This window comes from Leptodactylus fuscus, chromosome 1, assembly GCF_031893055.1.
Source record: "Leptodactylus fuscus isolate aLepFus1 chromosome 1, aLepFus1.hap2, whole genome shotgun sequence".
Classification (NCBI taxonomy): domain Eukaryota; kingdom Metazoa; phylum Chordata; class Amphibia; order Anura; family Leptodactylidae; genus Leptodactylus; species Leptodactylus fuscus.
This window is the reverse complement of record NC_134265.1, coordinates 191093777-191109895: the sequence shown is the minus strand read 5'-3', so window position 1 is coordinate 191109895 and position 16119 is coordinate 191093777. Positions and strand designations below refer to the sequence as shown.

The 16119-nt window shown below is 40.0% G+C and overlaps 1 protein-coding gene across 1 annotated transcript in view; it reads left to right on the top strand.

Moving 5' to 3' along the window:
- Positions 1-4275: 4275 nt before the first annotated feature.
- Positions 4276-16119, top strand: part of LOC142212492 (uncharacterized) — a 29050-nt gene continuing 17206 nt past the window's right edge. The window contains exons 1-2 of the mRNA XM_075280461.1: positions 4276-4727; positions 14134-14200. Coding sequence (XP_075136562.1) covers positions 4341-4727; positions 14134-14200 — 454 coding nt within the window. The 5' untranslated portion in view covers positions 4276-4340. The remainder of the gene's footprint in view (positions 4728-14133; positions 14201-16119) is intronic.

Genomic DNA, 16119 nt, shown 5'->3' with positions numbered 1-16119 from the left:
CAGTGTACAGTGTGAAGAGAAATGGGGTAAGAACTGTATCTTGTGATGCCCCCATACTACACAGTGTCAGACACAGCCCCGGGCTCTCACATACGGTTTATGAGGTAGTCTAGGATCCAATTGGAGAGGTGATGGTCAATTCCATCAAGGTCCAGTTTGTCTTTCAGTAGCCCTGGCTGAATGGTGTTAAAAGCACTGGAGAAATCAAAAAACATTATTTTCACAATGTTCCCTGGTTTCTCCAAATGAGAAAGAGCTCTGTGATGAAGGTGGATGATGGCATTATCCACCCCAATGCCTGGCCAATAGGCGAACTGGAGGGGGTCTATGGCAGGGCTCAACAGAGACCGGAGATATGCCAGGACCAGTCTCTCTAGGACCTTCATCAAGTGGGATTTCAGTGGTACAGGTCTGTAGCTGTTGAGGTCCTTCGAATTAGGTTTCTTTGGAACTGGTACAACACAAGATGTTTTCCACAGTTGTGGTACCACTCCCAGCTTCAGGCTCATATTGTACATGTGTGTAATAGTGCCACATAGCTGGTCACTGCATGTTTTAAGGACTTATCCCATCCGGTCCTCCAGCTTTATCTGCTTTTATTTTCCTGATTTCCTTACACACTTGAGACTCTGTGAAGATCAGATTGTAGCCAAATGGAAGCTGGGTGCAAAGGGTACTGGTTTGGTTTGAGCAAGCAGGTGAGGCTGCCTTCCGCTATTTCGTGCTCCATTTTACTCCTCTAATTGGCTTTTCCCTCCCTAATTTGCCACCTCAGACCTATTACAACTTCACAGTGATTACAATCATTGACAAAATAAAATAATAAACCAACAAGTTGTTGGAATTCAATAAAACTTTATATGTGTGAATGCAATTACGATATATGTAAGTGATAATTAGAATTAGAACAATATTGAAGCAAAATGATACATTTATTGAGGAAAACTGTACAATTGAAAGGAAGGTCTAGAGTGTGGAGGCCTTGAGTGTGGAGACAAGATGCAACTGGGCATGAAGTCATACAGGCTTTGTATAGTATCTAGCAGCACATTTGCCACAGATGTTGCAGATTAGCTTGTAGATCCTGTACACTTGTAGGTTGCTGAAGCTGGTGTCACAAATGATCCAAAAAAATGTTGCTATTTTGCAGAATAATTTCTGGGAAAACCATGCTGTGTTTGGGCTAGCATTATAATGCTGACAAATACCAGTTGGAAACCCTGCCATGAGAAGCAACACCGAAGATCCCTCATATCTCTATTAGTGGTGACTTACGTTTGTATGCAATGACTCTCCATATCATCATATGAATAGCAAAGAGAAGTTCAACACAAGGCCTCAGCATTCAAACCAAACTGTCACTACAAGAACCAGGATCACTAAAAACAATACGGCTCCATTCTGTAGTAGTACAGGTACCTTATTCCAGACCCCACTACAAACAGAGATGATGGTGGCTGGCTGTTGACACTAAATGGCTGCCGTGACATTGAATTTCTTTTTGTTAAGTGCCTAGAAATGATCCAGGCAGTGACAGGGGTGTGTAATGAAGGTGTCATCTGTATCAGAAAACCACAATAATTCTTCACATCAAATATAACATTATTACAAAATACTATTAAAGCAAAAATAAAAATACAATGTGTCAGCATATAATACAGAGAATAATATGTGAATAAGGACAGTAGGCTTTCGTCAGTGGCAGATCCAGGGTTTGCAGGGCCCTGGGCAATTGACTTTGGCGGGGCCCTACTTACTGGGGGGTCTCGCACTTCTAACCTGTACCTCCCAACTGTTGAAGATTAGAAAGAGGGAATAAAACGTGCGACACGTCCACTTTTATGTTGACTCCGCCCATTCTCATTCATTTTTCATGTGATTCCACACAGTATAATCCTCCTACAGTCACCCGTAAATTATGTCCCCCCTCCATCTCTCCCCCATTTTCATATACACCATTCATCTACCCCTAGTTTCATGTCCCCCCCTCTATCTCTGTCCCCAGTTTCATGCCATTCTCCCCCTTTATCTGCCCACAGTTTCATGTCCCCCCCGTCTCTGCCCCAGTGTCATGCCGATCTCCCCCCTTTATCTGTCCTAGTGTCATGCCGTTTTCCCCCCCTTCATCTATCCCAATGTCATGCCATTCCCCCCCCCCCTTCATCTGCCCCAGTGTCATGCCATTCTCCCCCCTTCATCTGCCCCAGTATCATGCCATTCTCCCCCCTTCATCTGCCCCAGTATCATGCCGTTCTCCCCCCTTCATCTGCCCCAGTATCATGCCGTTCTCCCCCCTTCATCTGCCTCAGTGTAATGCCGTTCTTCCCCCCTTCATTTGCTCCAGTGTCATGCTGTTCTCTCCCCCTTCATCTGCCCCAGTGTCATGCTGTTCTCCTCCCCTTCATCTGCCCCAGTGTCATGCTGTTCTCCCCCCTCCATCTGCCCCAGTGTCATGCCGTTCTCCCTCCGTTCATCTGCCCCAGCGTCATATTGTTCTCTCCCCCTTCATCTGCCCCAGTGTCATGCCGTTCTCCCCCCCCCCCCTCTTCCCCCAGTTTCATGGGCCCCCTACATTATTTTCCACCTAAATGTTTAACACAAAAAAAAAAAAAAAAACACACTCACCTTCCCTCGCTCCCCCGCAGCTCCGCCCCTGGCTTTCGTTCTACCTTGTCAGAAAGTTCCCTTTGTATAATACTCTTTATGTATGCTCCAAGTTCCGCTCACGTGACTGATCATTCACGTGACTCCAAGTCACATGATACAACATAAATGACAGATTGAAATCTAGCTCACTCCAGAACCCAGTCAGGTGATAAGGAACTCGGTGTTTAACCCTCAATAAATAGAAATCATAATCCATATAAATTGGAAAAACACCATATCCGACTCTCAAGCTCCCAGAGCTGAGATGTGATAAATACTAGCAGTTTAGTGAAGTTTTTGGATTTTATGAAAGACATGATCTATGTAAGTGGCATTTGTTGCGTGTCTAATAATTTGCAGTGTCAAATTTGTGTGCTTTGCTTGTATGATCTGCGATGACTGTGATGCAGTTTTCTGATGTGTATGTCAAATTTAGGCTGTTATATCTGCTTCATTCATTTGGATACATCAGTGGCGTATGCACCGTAGCGGCTGCCATGGAGCCAGCAACCTTAGGGGGCCCGGTGTTTTGTTTTTTTTTTAATAAGCCATTACCTGCTGAGTAATCCCAGCAGATAATGGGTCCTATTTATTTACTGATCCCTGGTCCTGCTCACAAGCATCTCTGCTCCCCCTTCTGCCCCCAGGGCGCCCTGTGCATCCTTCCTGGGGCCCCCTGGAGGGAAGAAGGGGAGGTGGCCGTGAGCAGGAGTGGAGGTCTGTAAGAAAGGCCATGGGCCTGCGGCAAGAGTAGGTATAATTGGTATGCTGCAATTTACAAAAAGGCAATGTTTTTTGAAATCGGAGCATTTCTGCTGCAGATATTTTTTTGCAATGTGTGAATAGAATTAGCCAGAATCCCATCCACTTTGCAGCAACTGTAGAGTGCCACAGTTTATGCTACGTGAAGCCCCAACCTAAAAGTTGATTTTTCTTACTACCAAAACTGCACTGGCTTAGAATGGATCTTTTCCTTTCTCTGAAATCACCTTCCCTCTGCTGCCAAGAACTTTCCTGGATATTTCTTAGAATCCTCGCTTAATGCTCTCATTATTACAGGAAATCACTTCTTCTGGCCTTCGTGAGCTGATGCTGCTGTTGTTTTAACAGGCAATATAAACACATATACATTGTTCTTTTTGTAAATATGTCTTGGCTTTTGTATTTATATAGCATTTTGTACTATAATAAATAGTATTTAGTATTAATATTTAGTAAAAGATGGCTAGACCATTGTACCAAATAAGCCCCTTTAAGCTCTTGTGAGCCTTCATTCCTATTGTTTGATATGTTCATTCCTTTGTCTGCAGAATATGTTGGCACTAAATAAAGTTATTTTCAATATTATTAAGGGTTGAGCTATGATTGATGCCACATTGCTTACTTGCTAGTCTGCGTGCTGTCCTTCACACCAGTTATAATAAGTCAAGTCTGTTAACAGGTCTGACTGTTATGACAAATCTGAGGAAGCTGGATGCATCCTGAGGAGCAGGATGGAGCCAGGCTTGGGAATTAAAAAAACAAACAAACATTAAGTCCAAAAACGTAACGCGGCTGACCCCGCCCTGTCCTACAACCTTCCTCTAGATAAAGTGCAAAGACTGCTTAATGCATAAAGTCTCCTGTGAAAAAGGGTCATAGTTTACAGATTGCTATCCGTGGTCTGAGAGTGAGGGATTAATTGAGAACCAGCCATGGACCCAAACTATGCTATGGCGAAGTTTGGATTGGAGTCCAAGAATATGCTCAAATCTAAGCACAGAGGCTGTTGGTATTATACCAAATATTTCTTCTTTTTTTTATCTATAATTCAGTTCCTCATCATCCTTGGTCTGGTCCTGTTCATGTTGTATGGAAATGCCCACTATGGCACAGAACAAAGACTGTTAAGTGTGGAAAATCGCTTAAAAAACCAATCGATCGATTACCTCGCTCTGACCTCCAATTACTCTAATCTGAGAAGTAAGTGCACCATCACAGAGAAGCAAAACGCAAACTGCACAGCAATGTTAGGTACAACAATGAGACAACTGCAAATAATGCAAAACAGAACCTTGCCTGGAAGAAATATCATGCCCCTGGTGAGTACCAGAGTGTTATGTCTATTCAAGTAGTATTAGTTCTCATAGTTACTTTTCTGTCATGATTAGCTGAATCACTTTCAGACATTCCTAGACTAAAAGAAAACATAAAGGCTCTAAAGTGCATATAGAATATCTAACATACAGTATGAGTGCACCCCTTGTGAAGATTGTTACATAGATGCCTATGCCTGTTTGTTTGCGGTACTGTAAGTTCTATTTTGTTGACACAATATTTGAAGTTAGTACTAGGTCTGGTTCTGTTTTATGGGCAGTATTGACAGCAACATCAGAATCAAGTAAAATTGTAGATTTGGTGGCTTGATCCCTGACATTATACTTGTATCATTTTACGATACCAGTTGGAAGTTCTGAATGGGCCATTGACTAAAAGGGAAAGGACAAACAATATGCTATGTTCTGTGTACTAATATACTTTACAGATATCAATCATTTTTATAATAACCTGTCTACTAAAGCTTCTAATTCTTAACACAGCAAGTAATACTTTTACATCAGCAGCTAAAACAGATCTTAACAAATCACAACTTATAAGGGGCTTTGTCAAATTTCTATGTCTTGTTAGCAGCAGAAATAGCCCTGTACATTACATTTTTTTTCCAATAAAAAATGTAACCCAAAGGAATACAAAACAATAATTATGTAAACAAAGCTTAAGACAGACCTAAAATAAAGAAAAAAAGTCCATAGTTTTCCTTGGCAGTTTTCTTTTTGCAAAATTATTTTATTAAAGCTTTTTTAGTAAGCGCTTTTCTCTCCACATTTTTTGGGCAGAAACACAAAGGACCCTGGGTAAACGCTTTTTAAGTGGATTGGGTTTTCGTTTTGCATCCCCAAGCAGATCTAGTGTAAAGGACTTCTTCACAATAAGAGAAGTGAGACACTGGAGCTCACTTCAACAAGAAGAGGTTATGGCTGATGACTTAGGACTGGTACAAGTTCAAGAGGGGACTATTTGGAGTTGGGAAGGATTTTTTTTTTCCTCTCATGGGGCAATTGGTATCAATCTCATAGGGAGTTTTGCCTTCTTTTGGATCAACTTGATAGGTTGGATTTGATTGACTTGTGTGAACCTTATTTACTATATTACTATGCTATTATGGTACTATATACAAAAAAATTAAAAACTCTGTATGTAGTAAACTAGAATTTTGTAAAGCTAGGCCAATCTACTAAAATAGTGAGATCCCACCAAAATTCAGCCTTAAAGTATGTTAGATACTCAAACTGCATAATACTTAATGTACATAAATACATAAGACTTAACGTGATCATCTCTCTTAATTTTTGTCTGAGTCACGTTTCTCATTTAAAAATGTATGTATTTTGTGCTGGACTTTTGTTGTCTCATCTAAGTTACATATACATACATTATACATAGTTTTTGTGGTGTTTTTATTCATTTTGTCTAGTAAAAAATTATATGATTTTCATGTTTTTTTGGTGGCCTTTTCTTTTTTTATGTTATGGCCCCACATAGCAGGTCACAGCGAAAAAGTGGTGAGCGAAAAAGCTCTGTGCGAAAAAACATGTATTGCATTGTTTCCTGCTACGCTTTTCACAGAAAGTCCACAAAGTTTTCTTCTGTGGACTTTCCGCTTCAATTATACCTAGAGCGACGGTTTTAGAAATCATAGCGTTTTGCCTACACTTATTTTTATTGCAATGTTGATGGGATTCACTTTGCAGGGACTGTAAAACGCTGAAGTGTTTACACCGCCGGAGGCCTCAGTCTTATAGGCATTTTAGCAATGTTTCACCTAGAACCGGATGTATGTAGTGCATTTTGATTTACTAAGGGTGGGTTCACATCTGCGCCCATGCACGCTTTAACCAATCCTTCTGGGTTTCCGTCTTCTGCGCCGAGAAAATGGACAGGGGACGGAAACTCGGCAGTCAGTTTTCAAACCCATTCAAGTGTATGGGTTTGAAAAGTGAGTGTCCGTGAGCATTTGTAACTGTCCAGGGCAAAAACGTTTTTTTTTAACCGTTCATGCAGGGTTTTGTGTCCAGTTAAAAAAAAAAAACGGTTTTGATGTGGACAGATACAAAACGCAGGCGCTCACTTTTCAAACCCATTCACTTAAATGGGTTTGAAAACTGACTGCCAAGTTTCCGTCCCCTGTCCATTTTCTCGGCGCAGAAGACGGAAACCCTGCAAGATTGCTTAAAGCATGCATGGGCGCAGATGTGAACCCGCCCTAACCTGCAGCTACCAGCTAGCTGCACTATAAGGCCTATTTGTAATTAATTCAGAGTTTTGTTTCATTTTCTACAATTTGTATGTCTCTGTGTCTGTAAAAAAAAAAAAAAAAAAAAAAAAATGAATGACACACAGACGTCATCCGTTTCTTTTCATGCACTCATACATTTTTATGGGTGTGATGCTTCAGCATTAGTGACAGAAAAAAAATAGAGCTGTTTGGTCAGATTTGTAAGAATTTTATTTCTTTACAGCTGCTGATAAGGGAAGATTTTAGTTACAATTTTTTTTTTTTTTTTCAAAAGAACTGGGTCTGCAGTATCAGGGAGTATAATACTGGGGTTTATCACCTCACATAACACTGGTGTGACCACATTAGATGGCACTACTAGTGTAGTATCACCAACTATACTGTATATCAGGGGTAGGGAACGTACGGCTCTCCAGCTGTTGCAAAACTACAATTCCCAGCATGCATACTTGCTCTGCTGTTCTTGGAACTCCCATGGAAGTGAATGGAGCATGTTGGGAGTTGTAGTTTCACAGCAGCTGGAGAGCCGAAGGTTCCCTACCCCTGCTGTATATGATGCAGTATTACCTCAGAATATATATAGTCACAGAGTCCGCTCATGATTTACCACACACTGCAGACATGGCTGATATATATATATATATATATATATATATATATATATATATATATATATATATATATATACTGCAGTGTTACCTCAGGATATATACAGCCACAGAGTTCCCTCATGTATTTACCACACACACTGCAAACATGGCAGATATGTGAGTTTGTGTGTTTGGTTGTTTGGATGTTTGTTACTCAATCACGCAAAACGCGCTCGACCGATTTGGCTGAAAGTTTCCACAAACATAGTTAATACACCCGATTGCGCAATAGACTACTTTTCGTCACAATAGCGCACATATGTTTGTGCCAGGACCCCCACAAAACCCAAACTCACACCACCATCTCTGCAATCTCACACACTTTGGACCATAGCAAGCCACAAAATTCATATTGCCTTCTGCAGCCTCGCCCCTAACCCCACACAATCACATATACATATACTTTACCACTTTGCCCCTCACCTTACTGATACTCCAGGAGGCTCTCTTTAACGCTCCGGAGCAGCCATGTTTGCCGACCCCCACCACTCTGACAATCCGCGACACCGCCCACCCATGTCAATACCCCTAGGAGGTCTAATAAATGCAAAAAAAAAAGTTTAAAAAAAGTAAAAAAAAAAATAAAAACAAATAAAAAGGATTAAAAATTCAAATCACCCCCCTTTCCCTAGAACACATATAAAAGTAGTTAAAAACTGTGAAACACATACATGTTAGGTATCCCCGCGTCCGAAATCGCCCGCTCTACAAAGCTATAAAAATATTTTTCCTGTTCGGTAAACTCCGTAGCGGGAAAAATGGTCAAAAGTGCCAAACCGCCGTTTTTTTCACTGTTTTGATTCTGATAAAAATTTGAATAAAAAGTGATCAAAGCAATAACATTTCCCGAAAATGGTAGAACTAAAAAGTACACCCGACCCCGCAAAAAAAAGACGCCCTATACATCCCCGTACACGGACGTATAAAAAAGTTACGGCTGTCGGAATATGACGACTTTTCAAAAAAAAATTTTTTAACACAGTTTTGGATTTTTTTAAGGGGTCAAAATTTTAAAAAAACTATATAAATTTGGTATCCCCAGCATCATAACGAAACACAGAATACAGGGGACATGTCATTTTGGTTGCACAGTAAACGCTGTAAAACCAAAGCCCGTAAGAAAGTCGCAGAAATGCATTTTTTCGTCAAATCCACCGCATTCAGAATTTTTTCCCTGCTTCCCAGTACATTATATAGAATAAACAATGGTGGCATCATGAAGAAAAATTTGTCCCAGGAAAAATTAAGACCTCATATGACTCTGGGAGCGGAGAAATAAAAAAGTTATGGGGTTTAGAAGGAGGGGAGTCAAAAACGAAAAACGAAAATCAAAAAATGCCATTGGCAGGAAAGGGTTAACTTCAAATACCTCTGTCCCAAAGTCACTATGTAAAGTTTCTCACAACACCGTATAGCAGCTCAAATACAAATTAACTTCAACACAAAAGTCTCACGTATTCTCTGAATTACAGCAAAAACAAGATACAAACTTACATTTCATATCCCATACCTTATACACACTACAAAAACCTTACCCGCGCCTGTATATACCCACTTCTACAATCACCGCAGACGAAGTCGCGGGTATCAGCTAGTACAGTATATACTACAACATTACCTCAGGATTTATGCAGCTATACAGTTCCCTCATGTATTTACCTCCCACAGTGCAGATATGGCTGATATCCTATCCTTATAAAGGTGAAAGTTTGTGAGTTTGGAAAGTTTGTGAGTTTGGATGTTTGTGAGTTTGGATGTTTGGATGTTTGTTCCTCAATCACACAAAACCCGCTCCACCGATTTGGCTGAAATTTTCCACAAACATAGTTACTACACTCGATTGCGCAATAGGCTACTTTTCGTCACAATAGCGCACATACGTTTTTCCCAGGACCCCCACAAAACCCAAACTGCAATCTCACACACTTTGGACCATAGCAAGCCACAAAATTCATATCACCCTCTACAGCAGAGGTCAGCAACCCCTGGCACACATGCCAAGAGTGGAACTCCTGCCATATTTCACTGGCACACCAGCAGCACAGGACCTGCAAGAGTTAAATGAAGTCCAAGCTTCCCTTCAGTGCTCTGCTAGAGCTGAGGCATAAGGACACTCCCCTTTGAGAGGGGTGCAGGAAACCCAGGGGGTGGAGCTTAATCGCTCAGTCTCTGCCTGCTATAGTGATAGCTCCTGCCCAAAGGCTGGCCGAGGAGGATAGGAAGCTGCTAGCAAAGTGAAACTGAAAAACACACAGGTACATAGGATTACTGTTCTCATTAATGTCAGGCATTTGGGGTTATTAGTTTAGTGTTAGTAACTCCATGTGCCTCACATTAATAGGAATAAACCCCATCATGTCCCTCATATTAACCCCTGTGTGCCCCATATAAAGGTTACTAATATGTGAGACATATGGAGGTACTAATAAAAGACCTCAATAATGAAGATACTTATGAAGATAATTATTACCTCCAAGTCTCTCCCATATCAGTAACTCTTACACAAGGGTTAATGTGAGGGACATGATGGGGTTAATTGCTATTACTAAGAGGTGCATGGAGTTACTAAACTGTCATGCACAGGGCCAGACTTTATGTTGCTTGCTCAAGAGTATCCTGTGCCCAAAACTTACATGTACTGGCGGAAAATAACAAATCATACAATGTCGTATATCCAAGTATATTCACTTGTAATACCTCTGTCCCAAAGACACTATGTACAGTTTATACCAACACCGTTTAGCAGCTGAAATACAAATTAACTTCAACATAAAAGTCTCACGTATTCTCAGAATTACAGCAAAAACAAGATACAAAGTTACATTTCATATCCCATACCTTATACGCAGTACGAAAACCTTACCCACGCCTGTATTTACCCACTTCCACAATCACCGCAGACGAAGTCGCGGGTACCAGCTAGTATTATATATACTGCAGTATTACCTCAGGATTTATGCAGTCATAGAGTCCCCTCATGCATTTACCTCACACAGTGTAGACATGTTTGATATATGATAGATTACTGCTGTATAATGTGTCTCGGGGACTGAGGAGTTCTCTAAGGTGGAGCTGGCAGGTCACATGTAATGGAGACACTGTGGTGAGAGAGGGACAGCATGTATTGTAATGTATACTGAGTCCTGTGAGGATATATGGCAGCCTTCAGTCACTTTATACATGCTGTCCTGCTGATGCCTATAAAATATCCGCTCTTACCTTATGTAGCTATTTCATCTTCCATCTATTACCTAAAATGGTGTATAATATAAGACTGTGTAGAGTACAGGCAGCCTTATCTAGCCTTCAGAAGAATATATTATATCTAGATCATATTTATAGCTCTGAAAGGTGTTCATGGAGGGATCAGCACATGGTGGGGATGTCGGTGGCCCAGGTGCACCTTGCTCTGTAGGATACACAGTTTTGTATAGTTTTATATCCATGTACATATGGTGATATACTGATTGCCATGTAGTAGTCTGACCTCTGAGTCTCCACCACATGTAGATAAATGTACCAGACAAATACTGCGCCAGATTATTGCATTTCTTTCTCTTCATGTGTAGCCAGTGACTGAGAGGCATTCACAGTCTGCATCTGGATAAGTATATGGATTACTATTATTATATGTTGCTATGGTATCATATAATTCAGCAGCTCCCATCCCTCACTATGACATATACTTCACTGTCTACCAATAAGTATTTGGACACCTGTAGTAGAATAGAAAAACAACATTTATTCATATCCAATAGTTGGTTAAAAATCCCAGCAGATGCTTCCTTACGTATGGTATTAATCGACAAAATACTCCCAGATGCCTGTTGAAACTCCTGGTGTATGTGAGCCATCGGTTGGGTGCGGTTTCTCTGGCCAGTACTCATCTGTCTCTATCTCCCAGTTTCAGGGCTCTGCCAACTCGGGACATTTTCCGACAATCACCGTTCACCTTTCACTTTGTAATCACATAGGCCACTGTCGATTTTGGGTAAAACAGTTCACTTGCTATGTCCCTTAAGGATCGGCGATTTCTATGGTACTCGACAATTACCTCTTTCTCAAAATTGGAGAACTCTGCACTTTGTGGCATCTTGCATACAACTAATGCCAATGCTGTTTCCTACACGATATTTAATGGCAGAAGGCGTGACACTGCAGATATCTTCAGTTGCATGGGTGTCCAATTACTTATTGGTAGAAAGTGTATGTGATGGGTTATTTCTCAGTGGTGTCCTATAATAAAACAATTTTGTACCCACTGACAGCTGCTGAAGTCTACATGGATCTGGATTATTCTGGAGCTGGTATAACTTAATACTATTGCTTATACAGTATTTAGGGTGAGACATCTAAATTATTATTTCTATTAGACCATCTTTAATTCCATGGTGCAGTATATATCTAACAAGGGTTTTCATAGGGTTTCAAGGGTTTCATTCATAGCTGGTCTAGTGATCTAGTACACGTGGAAAAGAGGACCCTGAATACTTGGGCCTCCAATCTTTAGGCCAGTTTTTTACTCTGTTATTGTCAGTGGCCTTGTCTTATTATGTAACCCCATAGGGCATGGTTGCTTAGGATTGGAACGTGTACACAATGTTCTAGTGCCTCCAAGATAGTGTGTAACTGCTGGTGGTTTAGGATACACTAACAACCTGTTTTGGCCATTTCTTGACTGAACCTGCTTAATAGAATGTAATATAATTATTTACTGAAGTGTTTTATTAATCCTTTAGTTTAAATATAACCCTACACTATAGCTATGGTTGAGCATTATAATTCACATTATTTATTGACACTCAGAGTGTCTTGTGCATTTATTCCATAGTCAATATTTACTGCAGTTTGGATAGTTTTAGGAAGGAGTGAGGGCCCATCCCATATCCAAAAGTCATGGATGGCATCCATGGGCATTTATCCTTGATGAGGAGGGGCATGACATGTACTGCAGGTTTAGAACCACTGCCTAGACCTTCCCTTTTCTTCCTCAGTTCCCCTATTTTTGTTATGCTTACTTATTCAGTTAAATAACAAAATCAGCATGATCCAGAAAAAAGGGGCATCATTGTGGGATTTGATACTACATATCAGACTATTACTTTACATCCATCATTAGGCTTACATAAATGCTTGGTCAGAGATATTTTATATTGTATTCTGGACTTTACAAATATCTGTATTCTCCATGTACATATAGTAGGTGCTGAACATGAACTCATCTTAGCAACAAAGGTGGAGACCTCACATACAATTTTTTTTTTTTTTTTTTTTTACTAAAAGGACTAAAATTTTTTACATTACAGAATATTAGGAAAATGTTTCACATGCATTTCCTTATGCATTATTATCTGAAACATGTAAACCAGTGTTCTCGAGAGGTGCACTGTATGGATTCTATATGATTGTGCTAATATGCTTATAGCCATGGATTGTAATGGTTTACTAATAAAATAATGGCCTTTTAACTAAATGCTAGGTCTCTGCTGTGCTTGGATTTTTTTTAAAAAAAAGTTAAAACAACAGTTATTTAGTTTTAGCTAGGCATAATTACTTGTCATACTCTTATCATCTGCTATATTGTCACTATAATAGAATCTAATGTTTAAAAGATCCATTTTACTGTCCAAATAAGCAGAACCTTAGATTCTCACATATCTTCTCCTCCTATTCTCTAAGTATGCATGTTTTTAGGATTGTTCAGACAACATCTCTGTCATATGGAGCAGTCAAATACAGGTCTTGGGAGACTTCCTGCTGTTTTGAAAAGCCTATATGTTGTAATATAGATCATGCGGATGACAGAATGTAAAACACATCTCATTATTTCCTAATGTACAAGCAGAGCTACCAACTTAACAAATGTTATTAGTAGAGATGAGCGAGTACTGTTCGGTGCGGAAGTACCAGGTGCATCCATTCATTTCTATGGAGTGTGCTGTTCGGATCGGCTGATCCGAACAGTACTCGCTCATCTCTAGTTATTAGCCTTTTTTTTTCTTTATTAGAAAATACTTGAAGAGAACCTTTCATGTCCTTGGGCACATGCTGTTTTATATACTGCTAGAAAGCTGAATTCAGCGCACTGTCAGCTTTTCTGTTATGTGACCCAGTGGAAGAGATATCGGTGCAGTTACTGATACCTCTTCACTGTCAGAAGGGTGTTCCTGACAGTCTAGCTGGGCTGTGAGGAATGCCTCTCCTGACAGTGGTGTCTGTAGCGCTGTAGTATCAGAGGTGGCATTGAGTGGTAAAGAACACCCCCTCTGACAGTACAGAGCTATGGACACTACTGTCAGGAGGGGCATTCCCAGCTAGACTATAACTGCACCGATATATCTTGCACCGGGAACATATCGGAAAAGCCAGCAGGGCACTGAATTCAGCGCACTGTCGACTTTCTAGCGGTATATAAAACCAGATGTGCCCGAGGACATGAAAGGTCCTCTTTAATTTAAATAATGCTTATCCATATATTTTAACTGCTTGTTTTCTTTTTAGCCACCATTTCAAGAAGTCTGTAGAAACTACCAAGTTGCTCTGGACAAGCTTAACACAACCTATATAAGTAAGTAATTGGTTCAGATTAAACAGACCTTTTTGATACCTGCAAATTTTATATACAGTAAAACCTCTCAAAATTGCATTGAAAAGTGATCTTCTAATGGGTAGTTTACTGAAACAAGATGGGCAGTAGGTATAATATGGAGGAAGTGAAATTCATGTCCTGAGAATAATAAATATCCCTTTACTTTTTTAACCCAAAATTCACACATTTATTCATTTCATAATCTGCCTTTACATAATTTGAAACGCTCTTTTGCTGATCCAGAGCACCAAATCATTAAAGGCGTTGTCCAAGATTAAATAAGTCAGCAATATCCGTAAAGGGGATCGACTCCCAACATCTCCACCATAACTCATAAACTGAACTCATAAACTGATACACAGAATGCATGAGAACTGCTTTGCTGTTCAGACACTACATACCAGAGCTGTGTAGTTCTGGAGCGCCCCAACCCTTTCAGTCAGCTGAGCAGTGGGGTTTCCAGGAGACAGACCAATCTAATAATATAAACAATAATGATAATTGTATTTATTTAGTACCAGTATATTCCGCAGCACTATACAAAACATAGTAAGAACAGACAATAACAATGTAATTATATAATATATAATAATATAATTATATATATATATATATATATATATATATATATATATATATATATATATATATGTTTAACATATCAAACAATAGGAGTAAAAGCTCTGCTTGCAGGAGTTTACAATCTGTGATAGGGTTAACCCAAGAGGCAAGAGGACATTTTAGTACAATGGTACAACCATCCTTTAATAAATAACTGAAGCTGTATCAGCCAGTATCTGTGAATATATGAATAGCTGTGAGCTTAGTGTAGAACAATGTGATTAGATCTTGTGATAAACCTGCCTAAAAAGATGAGTTTTTAGGGAATGTTTGAAGCTGCTGTAGTTTGGTATTAATCTAATTGTCCAGGGTAGTGCATTTCAGATCACTGATGTGGCTCAAGGAAAGTCTTGGAGATGGGAGAGGGATCTTCAGATGACACAAGTCTAAGATCAATGGCAGAACTGAGAGAATGGTTAGGGTGGTAGACAGAGAAGACAGAGGAAATGTAGGGAGATACAGCACTGAGGAGAGAGATTTGGGTGAGTGTAGTGATGAGCAAGTAGTATTTGATCGAATACCTCGCCGGCATAGGAATGCGTGTAATCGGCCGAACACCAAGGGGTTAAACGCTTCGAATATTCTGCAGATATCTCTCTGTCTAAGGAGCTATTGTACAGATTTGATGAGTGGCAGAATTTTTTGGAGCCAAACTTAGTAGTTGCTTCTGAAGGAATGGGAAATATTTAGGAAGCTCTTATGTTTCTCCCTTCTACTCAATCCACTCTTGGCTTTGGCTCAAAAAAAATGCAGCAAAATCTGCATCAAAAATAGAGGTTTCCGCAAGGTTGGGGCCTTAATCTAAATCAATTTGTCAAGAATGTGACCTAGCCGAAAACATCTCCTAGCTAATTCTTTGGTATGGGGTAGGGGAAATGTTGCCTATATGGGGTAAACAGGTGCTCTTTTTGTCTTCTAATACTGATCTAAAGAAAATTTAAATTTACAAGACTAAAGTATTAAAGCATAGAGAGAATTTGATGATATTACTTTCCATAGATTTTATCCATTTTTCACAAATTTCTTTTGAATACATTAGATGAATATATAAATTAAAAATTCAGGACTGCTGTCATACAGCACAGATTCAGCCTTAGCCCCTTACCACTATTAGCTGTGTATGGTGACTGTGCTTGAATGACTTTGCATTTATGTTATCACTATTTAATCACCCCTGTGATCACAAGTGATTGACCAGTGCCAAACCTGCCATGAGGCAACTGTCTTACCAGTTGGGGCCAGTAAAGGGGCAGTATAGTCTGGGGGTCAGTTAAGGG